The sequence below is a fragment of the Staurois parvus genome, unplaced genomic scaffold (assembly GCF_062004578.1).
Source record: "Staurois parvus isolate SC_StPar_1 unplaced genomic scaffold, SC_StPar_1.0 ptg000354l, whole genome shotgun sequence".
In the NCBI taxonomy this organism is placed as follows: Eukaryota; Metazoa; Chordata; class Amphibia; order Anura; family Ranidae; genus Staurois; species Staurois parvus.
The window spans coordinates 1,853,081-1,866,466 of record NW_028318150.1 but is presented as its reverse complement, the minus strand read 5'-3'; the positions used below and the strand labels follow the sequence as shown (position 1 = coordinate 1,866,466).

The window sequence follows — 13,386 nt, the reverse complement described above, 5'->3', positions numbered from 1 at the left end:
GAGGGGTGGCTTCATGCTGAAATTGTTCCAGAACTAGCATTCCAAGGAAACACACATAGCGTTTATATTTGAACTCTAACATTTTGTTACAGCACCACAGATTTCTTTTTGTCAACAAGGAACTTTTGAGGGCAATCAGTTAAGTTCAGTCTGAGGCAGGGGTGGACTGACCATTTGGAAACTCGGGCACTGCCCGAGGGCCCGGGGTCAGTAGAGGGCCCCATGAGATGCCCCTGGTACCTTTTTTCATAGGCTTTTTTGGGTTTGGGCAAGGACACGGGCCCCATGATCCCCTGTTGCCCGGGAGCCCCGTGAGTTGTTAGTCCGCCCCTGGTCTGAGGGCAGGTAAATTTGTTGATCTAAGCTTCCACCTTAGCTACCCATATACTGCTCAATTTCCCCTGCATTAGGACGTGGGCTTAACCCGAGAAAAGCAGATTATATTCTCTTCCCATCCATGTGAATAGTATGGATGGAGGAATCTGCACTACTGTCTGTTGTGTTTAGGCAGTCACTGCACATGCTGCTGCCTGAATACCCAAGCAGTGACTGCATCAGATAAAATGAAGTCACTGGTCGATAATTTTATATGCTCAGTTGATTTTTTTTTTTTTTTTTATTTGACCTTTGTTAACTTGAGTTATGCTTGCAGGGCCACACATGGTGCATATTTCAACTTTACTCTTCCATTGTTCTAATAAATACAAACCGTGGCTAAGGGAGAAAGAGGTACCCCCAACCCCATCACATACACATTATATACCTCATACGACAAGAGTTTAGTGTGCATAGAATCACCATTGGAAGGGGCATAGAAGTGATGTGCAGGAGGTGGGTGGTGGTTAATTTCAGAGAGCAGCTTGGAAGAAATGCAGGCTTGCTGATCAGGATGTGAAGCTCTGAATGCCGACTAAATGACTACTCGTTGATTCACTAATGGGAGCTCGAGGGTTGAAATGAAATGTTTTGGGTGTACAGTGGATTAAAAAAAAGTCTACACACCCCTTTTAAAATGTCAGGTTTCTGTGATGTAAGAAAATGAGACAAAGATAAATCATTTCAGAAATGTTTCTCTTTTTTTAATGTGACCTATAAACTGTACAACTCAATTGAGAAACAAACAAATCTTTTAGGGGGGAGGGCATGTAAACCTAGAAAAACTAAAAAAATGTGGTTGCATAAGTGCACATCCTCTTATAACTGGCGATGTAACTGTGTTCAGAATTAAGTAATCGCATTCAAAAGCATGTTAAATTGGAGTCAGTACACACCCGCCATCATTTAAAGTGCCTCTGATTAACCCGAAATAAAGTTCAGCTGTTCTAGTAGTCTTTCCTGACATTTTCTTAGTCGCATCCTACAGCAAAAGCCATGGTCCGCAGAGAGCTTCCAAAGCATCAGAAGGATCTCATTGTTAAAAGGTATCAGTCAGGAGAAAGGTACAAAAGAATTTCCAAGGCATTAGATATACCATGATATACCATGGAACACAGTGAAGACAGTCATCCTCAAGTGAAGAAAATATGGTACAACAGTGACCTTACCAAGAACTGGACGTCCCTCCAAAATTGATGAAAAGATGAGAAGAAAACTGGTCTGGGAGGCTGCCAAGAGGCCTACAGCAATATTAAAGGAGCTGCAGGAATATCTGGCAAGTGCTGGCTGTGTAGTACATGTAACAACAATCTCCCGCATTCTTCATATGTCTGGGCTATGGGGTAGAGTTTCAAGACGGAAGCCTTTTCTTACGAAAAAAAAAACATCCAAGCGCAGCTAAATTTTGCAAAAACTCATCTGAAGTCTCCCAAAAGCATGTGGGAAAATGTATTCTGGTCTGATGAAACCAAGGTTGAACTTTTTGGCCACAATTCCAAAAGATATGTTTGGTGCAAAAACAACACTGCACATCACCAAAAGAACACCATACAGTGAAGCATGGTGGTGGCAGCATCATGCTTTGGGGCTGTTTTTCTTCAGCTGGAACTGGGGCCTTAGTCATGGTAGAGGGAAGTATGAACATATGTTTGGTGCAAAAACAACACTGCACATCACCAAAAGAACACCATACAGTGAAGCATGGTGGTGGCAGCATCATGCTTTGGGGCTGTTTTTCTTCAGCTGGAACTGGGGCCTTAGTCAAGGTAGAGGGAAGTATGAACATCTCCAAATACCAGTCAATATTGGCACAAAACCTTCAGGCTTCTGCTGGAACGTTGAACATGAAGAGGAACTTCATCTTTCAGCATGACAACGACCCAAAGCATACATCCAAATAAACGAATGGCTTCACCAGAAGAAGAGTAGTTTTGGAATGGCCCAGCCAGAGCCCAGACTGAATCCGATTGAAAATCTGTGGGGTGATCTGAAGAGGGCTATGCACAGGAGATGCCATCGCAATCTGACAGATCTGGAGTGTTTTTGCAAGGAAGAGTGGGCAAATATTGCCAAGTAAAGATGTGCCCTGCTGATAGACTCATACCCAAAAAGACAGAGTGCTGGAATAAAATCAAAAGGTGCTTCACTAAAGTATTAGTTTAAGGGTGTGCACACTTATGCAACTATATTATTTTAGGTTTTTATTTTTACTTCCCTCCATTAAAGATGGAAAAAGTTCGGAAATTATTTATCTTTGTCTCATTTTTGTACGTCACAAAACCCTGACATTTTAACAGGGGTGTGAAGACTTTTTATATCCACTGTATATACAATTTGTTGTGTGATGTCCTCCCCTTGCACTGTGCTGTACATGTATACTTTGCGGTACCTTAAATATTCCACACTACTCAGCTTTGAGCACAAATCATCCCTGTCTTGCCATGTTAATAGACAGATGTTATCCATACCATTAGGATTTCTGAATTCCACACTGTACAATGAATGGACACACTGTTGCATGGGTATATTTAAATTATTGAGAGACTGTTTCATATACTTCATGTAATAATTTCATCTTCAGCATGCTGATTGTTTGTTTTTCAGGGGCCATACTAATATTTCTTCCGGGTTATGATGAGATTGTAGGATTAAGGGATCGCATTTTGTTTGATGACAAGAGATTTGCCGATAATGCCAACAGGTATATATTTCTCAAATATGGTGTATATATCTGCAGTTTGATAAAGAATACATTGCTGTATGTTTAATTTTAATGAGCATGTTTAGGAAATAGTTGCAGTAGCAGGTGGACATGAAAGCTTCATTAAGTAACAGCTTTGAATGATGTTGAAGCTATTGGCGACCATAACTATGCTCTCTTTTTGAACTGTGCAAGGTTCCAGGTGTTCATGCTGCACTCAAACATGCAGACATCTGATCAGAAGAAGGTCTTAAAGACTCCTCCAGCTGGAATCCGGAAAATTGTAAGTGTTAATGTGTAGTAGGAGATGTGTAGTGTTTTGTATATTTTTTTTTCATTTTTTTTTATCATGTTGTAGTCTTCTTTTCCTGTGCTTACAAGACTGATTGTAGCTGCTATAGTGATAAAAGCCTGTTGCTCACACAAAATAACAACTTAGTCACAAATTTAGAGACTTCAAATTTAGAGGCTCTTCAGTCTTGATGCACAAAAAAAAAAACGTGGCTACAAATACTGTAGCTGCCAACTTTTTTTTTTTAAAGGAACACTCACCTGTCCAGGGATCCAGTGTTGTCCTCAGCTGGGTCTTCACCGGGCTTCGAGTCCCTGGCGTTAGCATTTGTGTTAAGGGAAGATGGCTCTGACTCCTGTTTGTGAATGGACCCACAGCCTCCTGGGACCTGGATTGTGCCCCAGAAGGTTGCTGGCGCGGAAGGGGCATGGGAGGGAGAACGTCTTCTCTGATCGTCTAGGCGGTAGGAGTGAATATGGGAATGGGTACCTGCTAAAACTAAGGTATCCACTCCCTAAAACAAACCTCTAAAAGTGGGAGTGGAGGGGAGAAGAAAGCGTCAAAGCAGTGGGAGTGGAGGGGAGAAGGAAGTGTCAAAGCAGAACTTCCCTATTAGGGTGAAGGTTTGCTATACCGGATTCAGCAGAGTGACTGATTCTCATTCCTCTTCTTTCTTGCTTCCTGTGTACAATCTACAAAAAAGAGGTAATCTGAAATAAAACTGCTTCTGCTGTCTCATAAGAAAACCAAAAATACTCTTTGAAACCAAATTGCAATAGAATTGTTTTCCCTCACTGTTAGTTACATCTTTGCCCGTTTTTTTCCGGGTTAGGTAGCTTTGGCCATTTTGCTTGGCTACACCATGATGACATAACTCCTGTGCATGTGCACTAAATTTAATTTATCCCAGCATTAAGGCATACTGTATATGCGTAGCTCAGTATACATTTTAAAGAAATTTGTGACCAAAAAGGTAAGAAATTTTTAGCGCAGAAGAGACAGCGAGGGGAATTTACTAAGACTAAAGCAGCCAGAAATTAGAAGAGCTGCTTCATATGACGTCCTCCCAGAACGAGAGAACCACCTTGTGTCCGTCATATTACTATATGGCGGGCGGGAGGTGGTTAAATATGTACAGTAGTTGTAAAATGAACGCCTTATGTAAATTATTTGAACTCCAAATTTTTGGTATTAGGTTTTACCTTTTCTGTCCAAGTTAAGTTAATAAAGATGCAAGTCTTCTGGGCCTATTAGGTTTATTCAGGTTTTATATAAATCACTTGGATAATGGATCCCAAAAGCTTGCATCTTTAATAACATAAAGCGGAGCTCCAGTCAAACTTACAAAAAGAAAAGTCAGCAGCTACAAAAACTGTAGCTACTGACTTTTAAAAAAACAGCCATTCACTTGTCCCATGATCCAGCGGTGTACTCTCCACAGCCTCTTGCACCGGCTGTCCGCGCTTCCCGGCTCTGGCATCCTAATTGTGGGCACCTGGCTGTGACATCTTGTTGCTTCACAGCCAGGTGCTCACTGCACATGTGCGAGTATTGCTGTGCCTTGTTATTGTTCCGTAGTCTTCTACATGACAGGTCCCAGAAGCCTTGGTCAGTGGTCTCTGAACTACAGCCCAGGGGCCGGATGCGGCCCTTTGCTTGCTTTTATCCAGCCCTTAGGGCACTATTTAATCCACTGACACCAACAAAGGGGTTTAAATCCTCCCAATGACACCAATGATGGGGCACATTTCCCACCAATGACACCAATGAAGGGGCACAGTTCCTCCCAATCACACCAACAATTGGGCCCAAGGACACCGATAATGGGGCTTAATTCCTCCCAAACACATGATCGATCGGGCACAATCCCCTTACTGACACCAAAGATGGGGCATTTTCTACTCCCACTGATGCCGGGGGCATTTTCTACTTGTCAAAATCGGGTACCCCCTCCCCAAAAGTGCCAATTCCTCATGGGGAGCGGGGGACTAGTACTTAAAGCAGAACTTCCCCTTTTGGGTGGAGCTCCACTTTAAGTTAGTTAACTAAGAGTATCACTTCAAACTTTTGCCAGTAATTGATAGCTAACATAGTACAAGATTCAACAATGCGTAAAAATATATTCATAAATAATAAGAAATGTAAAATTATTTTGCTGTAAAACCATTATAATTATTGTCCCTTAATACAAAGCATTGTCTTGAATTTTACAGATACTTTCCACTAATATAGCAGAAACCAGTATCACCGTCAATGATGTTGTGTTTGTCATAGATTCTGGGAAAGTGAAAGAGGTAAGTCTATTTCCAGTTGTAAAATAGTACCTTACACACCAGGGGAGGAGTACGCGTGTGTGTGTGTGTGTGTGTGTGTGTGTATATGTATATATATGTGTGTGTGTATATATATGTGTGTGTATATATATATATATGTGTGTGTGTGTGTATATATATGTGTGTGTGTATATATATGTGTGTGTGTGTATATATATATATATATATATACACACACACACATATATCAGGTCCATAAATATTGGGACATCGACACAATTCTAACATTTTTGGCTCTATACGCCACCACATTGGATTTGAAATGAAAAGAACAAGATGTGCTTTAACTGCAGACTGTCAGCTTTAATTTGAGGGTATTTACATCCAAGTCAGGTGACAGTGTAGGAATTACAACAGTTTGCATATGTGCCTCCCAATTGTTAAGGGACCAAAAGTAATGGGACAATTGGCTTCTCAGCTGTTCCACGGCCAGGTGTGTGTTATTCCCTCATTGTCCCAATTACAATGAATAGATAAAAGGTCTAGAGCAGGGGTGGGCAAACTTTTTGACTTGAGGGCCGCAATGGGTTCATATATTGGACCTGGGGGCCGGACCAAGAGTAGATGAATGATGTGTATGTGTCATCCATAGTAAGTATAGTAATATTCCCCCATAGTAGGCATAGTAATTCATCCCCCATATAGTAATTCATCACCCATAGTAATTCATCCCCCATATAGTAATTCATCCCCCATATAGTAATTCATCCCCTATATTAATTCATCCCCCATATTAATTCATCCCTCATATAGTATTTCATCCCCCGCAGTACTATTCCCCCCCAAGTAGTAAGCCAAGTCCCCCCTGTGTCAATTCACTTACCTTTGCTCCGCACGTTCCTCTCGCCGTGTTCCCGCGCCGTTCCGGTCTTCAGGGCGGACTGTGAGAGGAGCCTAGCTCCCCTCACGTTCGTCAAGCTGCCCCACCTACACACATCCTGACAGCCAATGTATCACGCTCCGCGGGCCGGATTAAAAGGTCTGCCGGGCCGTAAACGTAGTTTGCCCATTGCCAGTCTAGAGTTCATTTCAAGTGTGCTATTTGCATTTGGAATCTGTTGCTGTCAATTCTCAAGATGAGATCCAAAGAGCTGGCACTATCAGTGAAGCAAGCCATCATTAGGCTGAAAAAACAAAACAAACCCATCAGAGAGATAGCAAAAACATTAGGCGTGGCCAAAACAACTGTTTGGAACATTCTTAAAAAGAAGGAACGCACTGGTGAGCTCAGCAACACCAAAAGACCCGGAAGACCACGGAAAACAACTGTGGTGGATGACCGAAGAATTCTTTCCTTGGTGAAGAAAACACCCTTCACAACAGTTGGCCAGATCAAGAACACTCTCCAGGAGGTAGGTGTATGTGTGTCAAAGTCAACAATCAAGAGAAGACTTCACCAGAGTGAATACAGAGGGTTCACCACAAGATGTAAACCATTGGTGAGCCTCAAAAACAGGAAGGCCAGATTAGAGTTTGCCAAACGACATCTAAAAAAGTCTTCACAGTTGTGGAACAACATCCTATGGACAGATGAGACCAAGATCAACTTGTACCAGAGTGAAGGGAAGAGAAGAGTATGGAGAAGGAAAGGAACTGCTCATGATCCTAAGCATACCACCTCATCAGTGAAGCATGGTGGTGGTAGTGTCATGGCGTGGGCATGTATGGCTGCCAATGGAAATGGTTCTCTTGTATTTATTAATGATGTGACTGCTGAAAAAAGCAGCAGGATGAATTCTGAAGTGTTTCGGGTAATATTATCTGCTCATATTCAGCCAAATGCTTCAGAACTCATTGGACGCCGCTTCACAGTGCAGATGGACAATGACCCAAAACATACTGCAAAAGCAACCAAAGAGTTTTTTAAGGGAAAGAAGTGGAATGTTATGCAATGGCCAAGTCAATCACCTGACACGAAACCGATTGAACATGCATTTCACTTGCTGAAGACGAAACTGAAGGGAAAATGCCCCAAGAATAAGCAGGAACTGAAGACAGTTGCAGTAGAGGCCTGGCAGAGCATCACCAGGGATGAAACCCAGCGTCTGGTGAGCTCTATGCATTCCGGCTGTAATTGACTGCAAAGGATTTGCAACCAAGTATTAAAAAGTGAAAGTTTGATTTATGATTATTATTCTGTCCCATTACTTTTGGTCCCTTAACAAGTGGGAGGCACATATGCAAACTGTTGTAATTCCTACACCGTTCACCTGATTTGGATGTAAATACCCTCAAATTAAAGCTGATAGTCTGCAGTTAAAACACATCTTGTTTGTTTCATTTCAAATCCATTGTGGTAGTGTATAGAGCCAACAATGTTAGAATTGTGTCGATGTCCCAATATTTATGGACCTGACAGTACATACATACATACATACATACATACATACATACATACACAGTATCTCACAGAAGTGAGTCCACCCCTCACATTTTTGTAAATATGTTGTTATATCTTTTTATGTGACAACACTGAAGAAATGACACTTTGCTACAATGTAAAGTAGTGAGTGTACCACTTGTATAACAGTGTAAATTTGCTGACCCCTCAATCTAACTCGGCACACAGCCATTAATGTCCACTGACAACAAAAGTGAGTACACCCCTAAGTGAAAATGTCCAAATTGGGCCCAAAGTGTCAATATTTTGTGTGGCCGCCATTATTTTCCAGCACTGCTTTAACCCTCTTGGGCATGGTGTTCACCAGATCTTCACAGGTTGCCACTGGAGTCCTCCTTCCACTCTTCCATGACGACATCATGGAACTGGTGGATGTTTTAGACCTTGTGCTCCTCCACCTTCCCTTTGAGGATGCCCCACAGATGCTCAATAGGGTTTAGGAGTGGAGATATGCTTGGCCAGTCCATCACTTTTACCTTTACCCTCAGCTTCTTTAGCAAGGCAATGGTCGTCTTGGAGGTGTGTTTGGAATAATGCCCTGTGGCCCAGTCTCCGAAGGGAGGGGATCATGCTCTGCTTCAGTATGTAACAGAACATGTTGGCATTCATGGATATAAGTATGTGTGTATGTATGTATGTATGTATATGTATATACAGTTGTGTTCAAAATAATAGTGTGTTGAAAATAGTGAATAAAGCTCAAAATCCTTCTAATAGCTTTTATTTCCATATACACAAATGCATTGGGAACACTACACATTCTATTCCAAATCAAAACATGAAGAAAAATATATCACATTTGTGTTGTTCCTCTAAAATAAATTGAAGAAAAGTGAATATTAGACTGTTCAAAAAAATAGTAGTGTTTGTATTCTTCTTTACAAACTCAAACATTCACTATATAAACTGAAAAATGTTTGAAGATTTTGCTTTCCTTTGAATCACTTAATATTTAGTTGTATAACCACTGTTTCTGAGAACTGCAATACATCTGTGTTGCATGGAGTCAACCAACTTCTGGCACCTGTGAACAGGTATTCCAGCCAAGGATAATTGGACTACATTCCACAGTTCTTCTCTATTTCTTGGTTTTGCCTCAGAAACTGCATTTTTGATGTCACCCCACAAGTTTTCTATTGGATTAAGATCTGGGGATTGTGCTGGCCACTCTATAATGTCAATCTTGTTGGTCTGGAACCAAGATGTTGCACGTTTACTGGTGTGTTTGGGGTCGTTGTCTTGTTGGAACACCCGTTTCAAGGGCATTTCCTCTTCATTCTTCTTCAGCATAAGGCAGCATGACCTCTTCAAGTATTCTGATGTATTCAAACTGATCCATGATCCCTGGTATGCGATAAATAGGCCCAACACCGTAGTATGAGAAACATCCGCATATCATGATGTTTGCGCAACCATGCTTCACTGTCTTCACAGTGTACTGTGGCTTGAATTCAGTGTTTGGGGGTCGTCTGACAAACTGTCTCCGGCCCCTAGACCCAAAAAGAACAATCTTACTTTCATCAGTCCACAAAATGTTGCACCATTTCTCTTTAGGCCAGTCAATGTGCTCTTTGGCAAATTGTAACCTCTTCAGCACGTCTTTTTTTTCAACAGTGGGACTTTGCGGGGGCTTCTTGCAGATAGCTTGGCTTCACATAGGTGTCTTCTAATTGTAACAGTACTCACAGGTAACTTTAGACCTTCTTTGATCTTCCTGGAGCTGATTGTTGGCTGAGTCCTTGCCATTTTGGCTATTCTTCTATCCATTTGAATGGTAGTTCACTTTCTTCCACATCTTTCAGGTTTTGGTTGCCATTTTAAAGCATTTGCGATCATTTTAGCTGAGCAGCCTCTCATTTTCTGCACTTCTTTATAGGTTTTTCCCTCTCCAATCGACTTTTTAATCAAGGTACGCTGTTCTTTTGGACAACCCATTTTCCTCAGAATTTCAGAGAGAAATGCACTGTAACCAGCATGTACAACATTTGCTGACTTCCTTCCTTAAATAAGGGCAATAATTGCCACCTGTTTTTCAAAGAATGAATGACCTCACTAATAGAACTCCACACTGCTATTATTTTGAACATGCCCCTTTCAATTAGTGATTCAATTACACAGAATCAGCAGCATGCTTGTCATGACTGTTGGGTCTGTTGCATTTCTATTACTCTACTACACCTGCTAGTAAATTATTTGCCATGTAGAAATATCAAAAACAGTGATTGATCAGGTTAGTGATGTCTGATTGCTATTATTTTGAACACAACTGTATGTGTGTGTGTATATATGTATATACGTGTGTGTATATTGGGATGACTGCCTTTTACACGCACATGAACTTTAATGGCGTCCCAGTCTTAGTCCGTAGGGTTCAATATTGAGTTGGCCCACCCTTTGCAGCTATAACAACTTCATCTCTTCTGGGAAGCCTGTCCACAAGGTTTAAGAGTGTCTATGGGAATGTTTGACCATTCTTCCAGAAGCACATTTGTGAGGTCAGGCACTGATGTAGGACGAGAAGACCTGGTTTACAGTCTGAGTTCTAATTCATCCCAAAGGTGTTCTGTCTGGTTGAGGTCAGGACTCTGCAAGCCAGTCAAGTTCCTCCACCCCAAACTTGCTCATCCATGTCTTTATAGACCTTGCTTTGTGCACTGGTGCACAGTCATGTTGGAACAGGAAGGGGCCATCCCCAAACTGTCACAAAGTTAGGAGCACGAAATTTGTCCAAAATGTCTTGGTATGCTGACACCTTTAAGAGTTTCTTTTACTGGAACTTAGGGGTCAAGCCCAACCCATGAAAAACAGCCCCACACCATAATCATCCTCCTCCACCAAACTTTACACTTGGCAGAATGCACTCAGGCAAGTACCGTTCCCTGGCAACCGCCAAACCCAGACACATCCATCGGATTGCCAGACAGAGAAGCTTGATTGGTCACTACACAGAACACGTCTCCACTGCTCTAGAGTCCAGTGGCAGGGTGCTTTACACCACTGCATCCGACGCTTTGCATTGCACTTGATGATGTAAGGCTTGGATGCAGCTGCTTGGCCATGGAAACCCATTCCATGAAGTTCTCTATGCACTGCTGTTGTGCTAATCTGAAGGTCACATGAAGTTTGGAGGTCTTTAGCTATTGATTCTGCAGACAGTTGGTGACTTCTGTGCACTCTGCGCTTCAGCTTGTGCTGACCCCCTTTCATTTTACATGGCCTACCACTTTGTGGCTGAGCTGCTGTTTTTCCCAGTTGCTTCCACTTTGTTATGATATCATTAACAGTTGACCGTGGAATATTTAGTAGCAAGGAAATTTCACGGATGGACTTATTGCACTGGTGACAACTTATCACGGTACCACACTTGAAATCACTGAGCTCCTGAGAGCGACCCATTTTTTCATAATTCTTTGTAGAAGCAGTGTGCATGCCTAGGTGCTTGATTTTTATATACCTGTTGCCATGGAGGTGATTGGAACACCTGACTCCAATGATTTGGAGGGGTGTCCATATATATATATATATATATATATATATATATATATATATATATATATATATATATATATATATAAATAAAATGAGCATTGCTGCATTCTTTATAATCAACACACGTGTGACCGAGTCCTTAAAATTACTTGTGCGCTTATGTTAGCTCTCAACTGTCAATCTATCAAATTGCTGGTATCATAGCGGATCAGATGTGCAGCATCATGGAAACTGCAGATGAAACAGAAGTTAAGATGGCAGCTTCCTTGGCCAATAAACAATAGGGGGCTTTGTTCCACTTTAAAGCCGATTTTCTATCACTTCCTCTCCTTTATAGTCAAGCACATTTCCATCTTAACTTCTTTTTTGACCTGCAGTTGTCCTGGTGCTGCACATGTGATCAGATATGACACCAGCCATTTGATGGCTTGACAGTACAGTTGGGAGCACAACCAACTTTGAACGTTATCATTCAACTCCTGTCTTGGTTGTAACGGTCTCAGGAAAGAGTTGAAAGAATGAGTTTAGTTCTTCTTTAACCTTGTGTTAACGCTTTGTAAATTACACCCAAAGTTTTTAAAGAAATTTTTGTGGGCAGAATGGCAACACAATATATTTTAATTGTACATTACAGGATACAGGGCTTGTATTCATAGACCATGGGTTATATGCCTGTAATACACTGGCATAAACCTTTGCTAGGGCTGCCTTTACCACATGTGAGACTCCAGTATTTTTGCTAGTGTTTGTGGGTGGTGGTCGTCTTCTTCCTTGGATATCATTTTCCTTTTTTTTTTTTTTTTTTTTTATTAAGACACTTCTATCAAGATCCACCTGCTTTTTGCCCTGTGCTATCTAGCAGTTTTCCTGCTGTTTGGGGCCAGCCTGTAATGTTTGTTTCAGGCACTGGATCCTGTGTTAGGCCCTCGCATTGGCACATTGTTGCAAAGCATGTATTTAGCAACAGGGTTCTTTATAGGTCCAGGACCATGAAGATTTCCTGTCCCTGAAGAACCCTTTGGTGGTATGCCCACCATGACGGGCGAAGCATGGATCCCTATGCTTCATATATACAAGATAATACATGGCCTAGGGTGATACCTGCTCCCGTCTGCCGCAGCAATGTCCTATTATGACTGGCTCCCTCTCCCCTGTCTGACGAACGCAAAGTATTCTTCTGAAAACTTTTAGCACTCCTAAAACCTTCTGGTTTTCAGAGGCCAAAAATGCCACATTTCTCCTCTCCCCCGATCATTTCCTGAATCGGAGATGGAACCTCCAAACTATTGGGGATGAAATGGAGGAAAGGATATGGATGCACGTATCACAGTGGATGCTGTAGGGAATTTCACAACCCTTGCATTTTATGAGCTACAGGCTTTGGCTTCTTGACAAATGTTCAACACTGTGTTTTTGTGACTTCTATCAGTATTGCTGTGAGCACAGTTTAAATCTTGTAGGAGGCTTTTTCATTCTCTGACTGTCCAAAGAGGCTACATGACCCCTGACACCCTCTGGACAGTGCTGATTGGCCCTGTGCTGATCACATGCACCCCCCCCCCCCCCATAAAAAAAGCTCTAATAATGCACACCAAACTGAGCATGTGCAGAGTGCCTCCTAGGGCTCTGTACTGTCAGCAGATGGATTGGGGACTGTGGAGGGAGGGGAGGATCAGAAGTCAGGATCAAACAGCCTATTTACACAATACAGAGAATGAATCCCTTAGGTTCCACAGTGAGTATAACGAGCATGCTTTACTGCGTATACAGACTGATTTTACTGTTGTGGGTTTAG

The 13,386-nt window shown here is 41.9% G+C and overlaps 1 protein-coding gene across 1 annotated transcript in view; it reads left to right on the top strand.

Moving 5' to 3' along the window:
* YTHDC2 (YTH N6-methyladenosine RNA binding protein C2) overlaps positions 1-13,386 on the top strand; it is a 173,449-nt gene that overhangs the window by 92,236 nt on the left and 67,827 nt on the right. Inside the window, exons 15-17 of the mRNA XM_089684728.1 lie at positions 2,980-3,076; positions 3,272-3,359; positions 5,582-5,662. Coding sequence (XP_089540854.1) covers positions 2,980-3,076; positions 3,272-3,359; positions 5,582-5,662 — 266 coding nt within the window. The remainder of the gene's footprint in view (positions 1-2,979; positions 3,077-3,271; positions 3,360-5,581; positions 5,663-13,386) is intronic.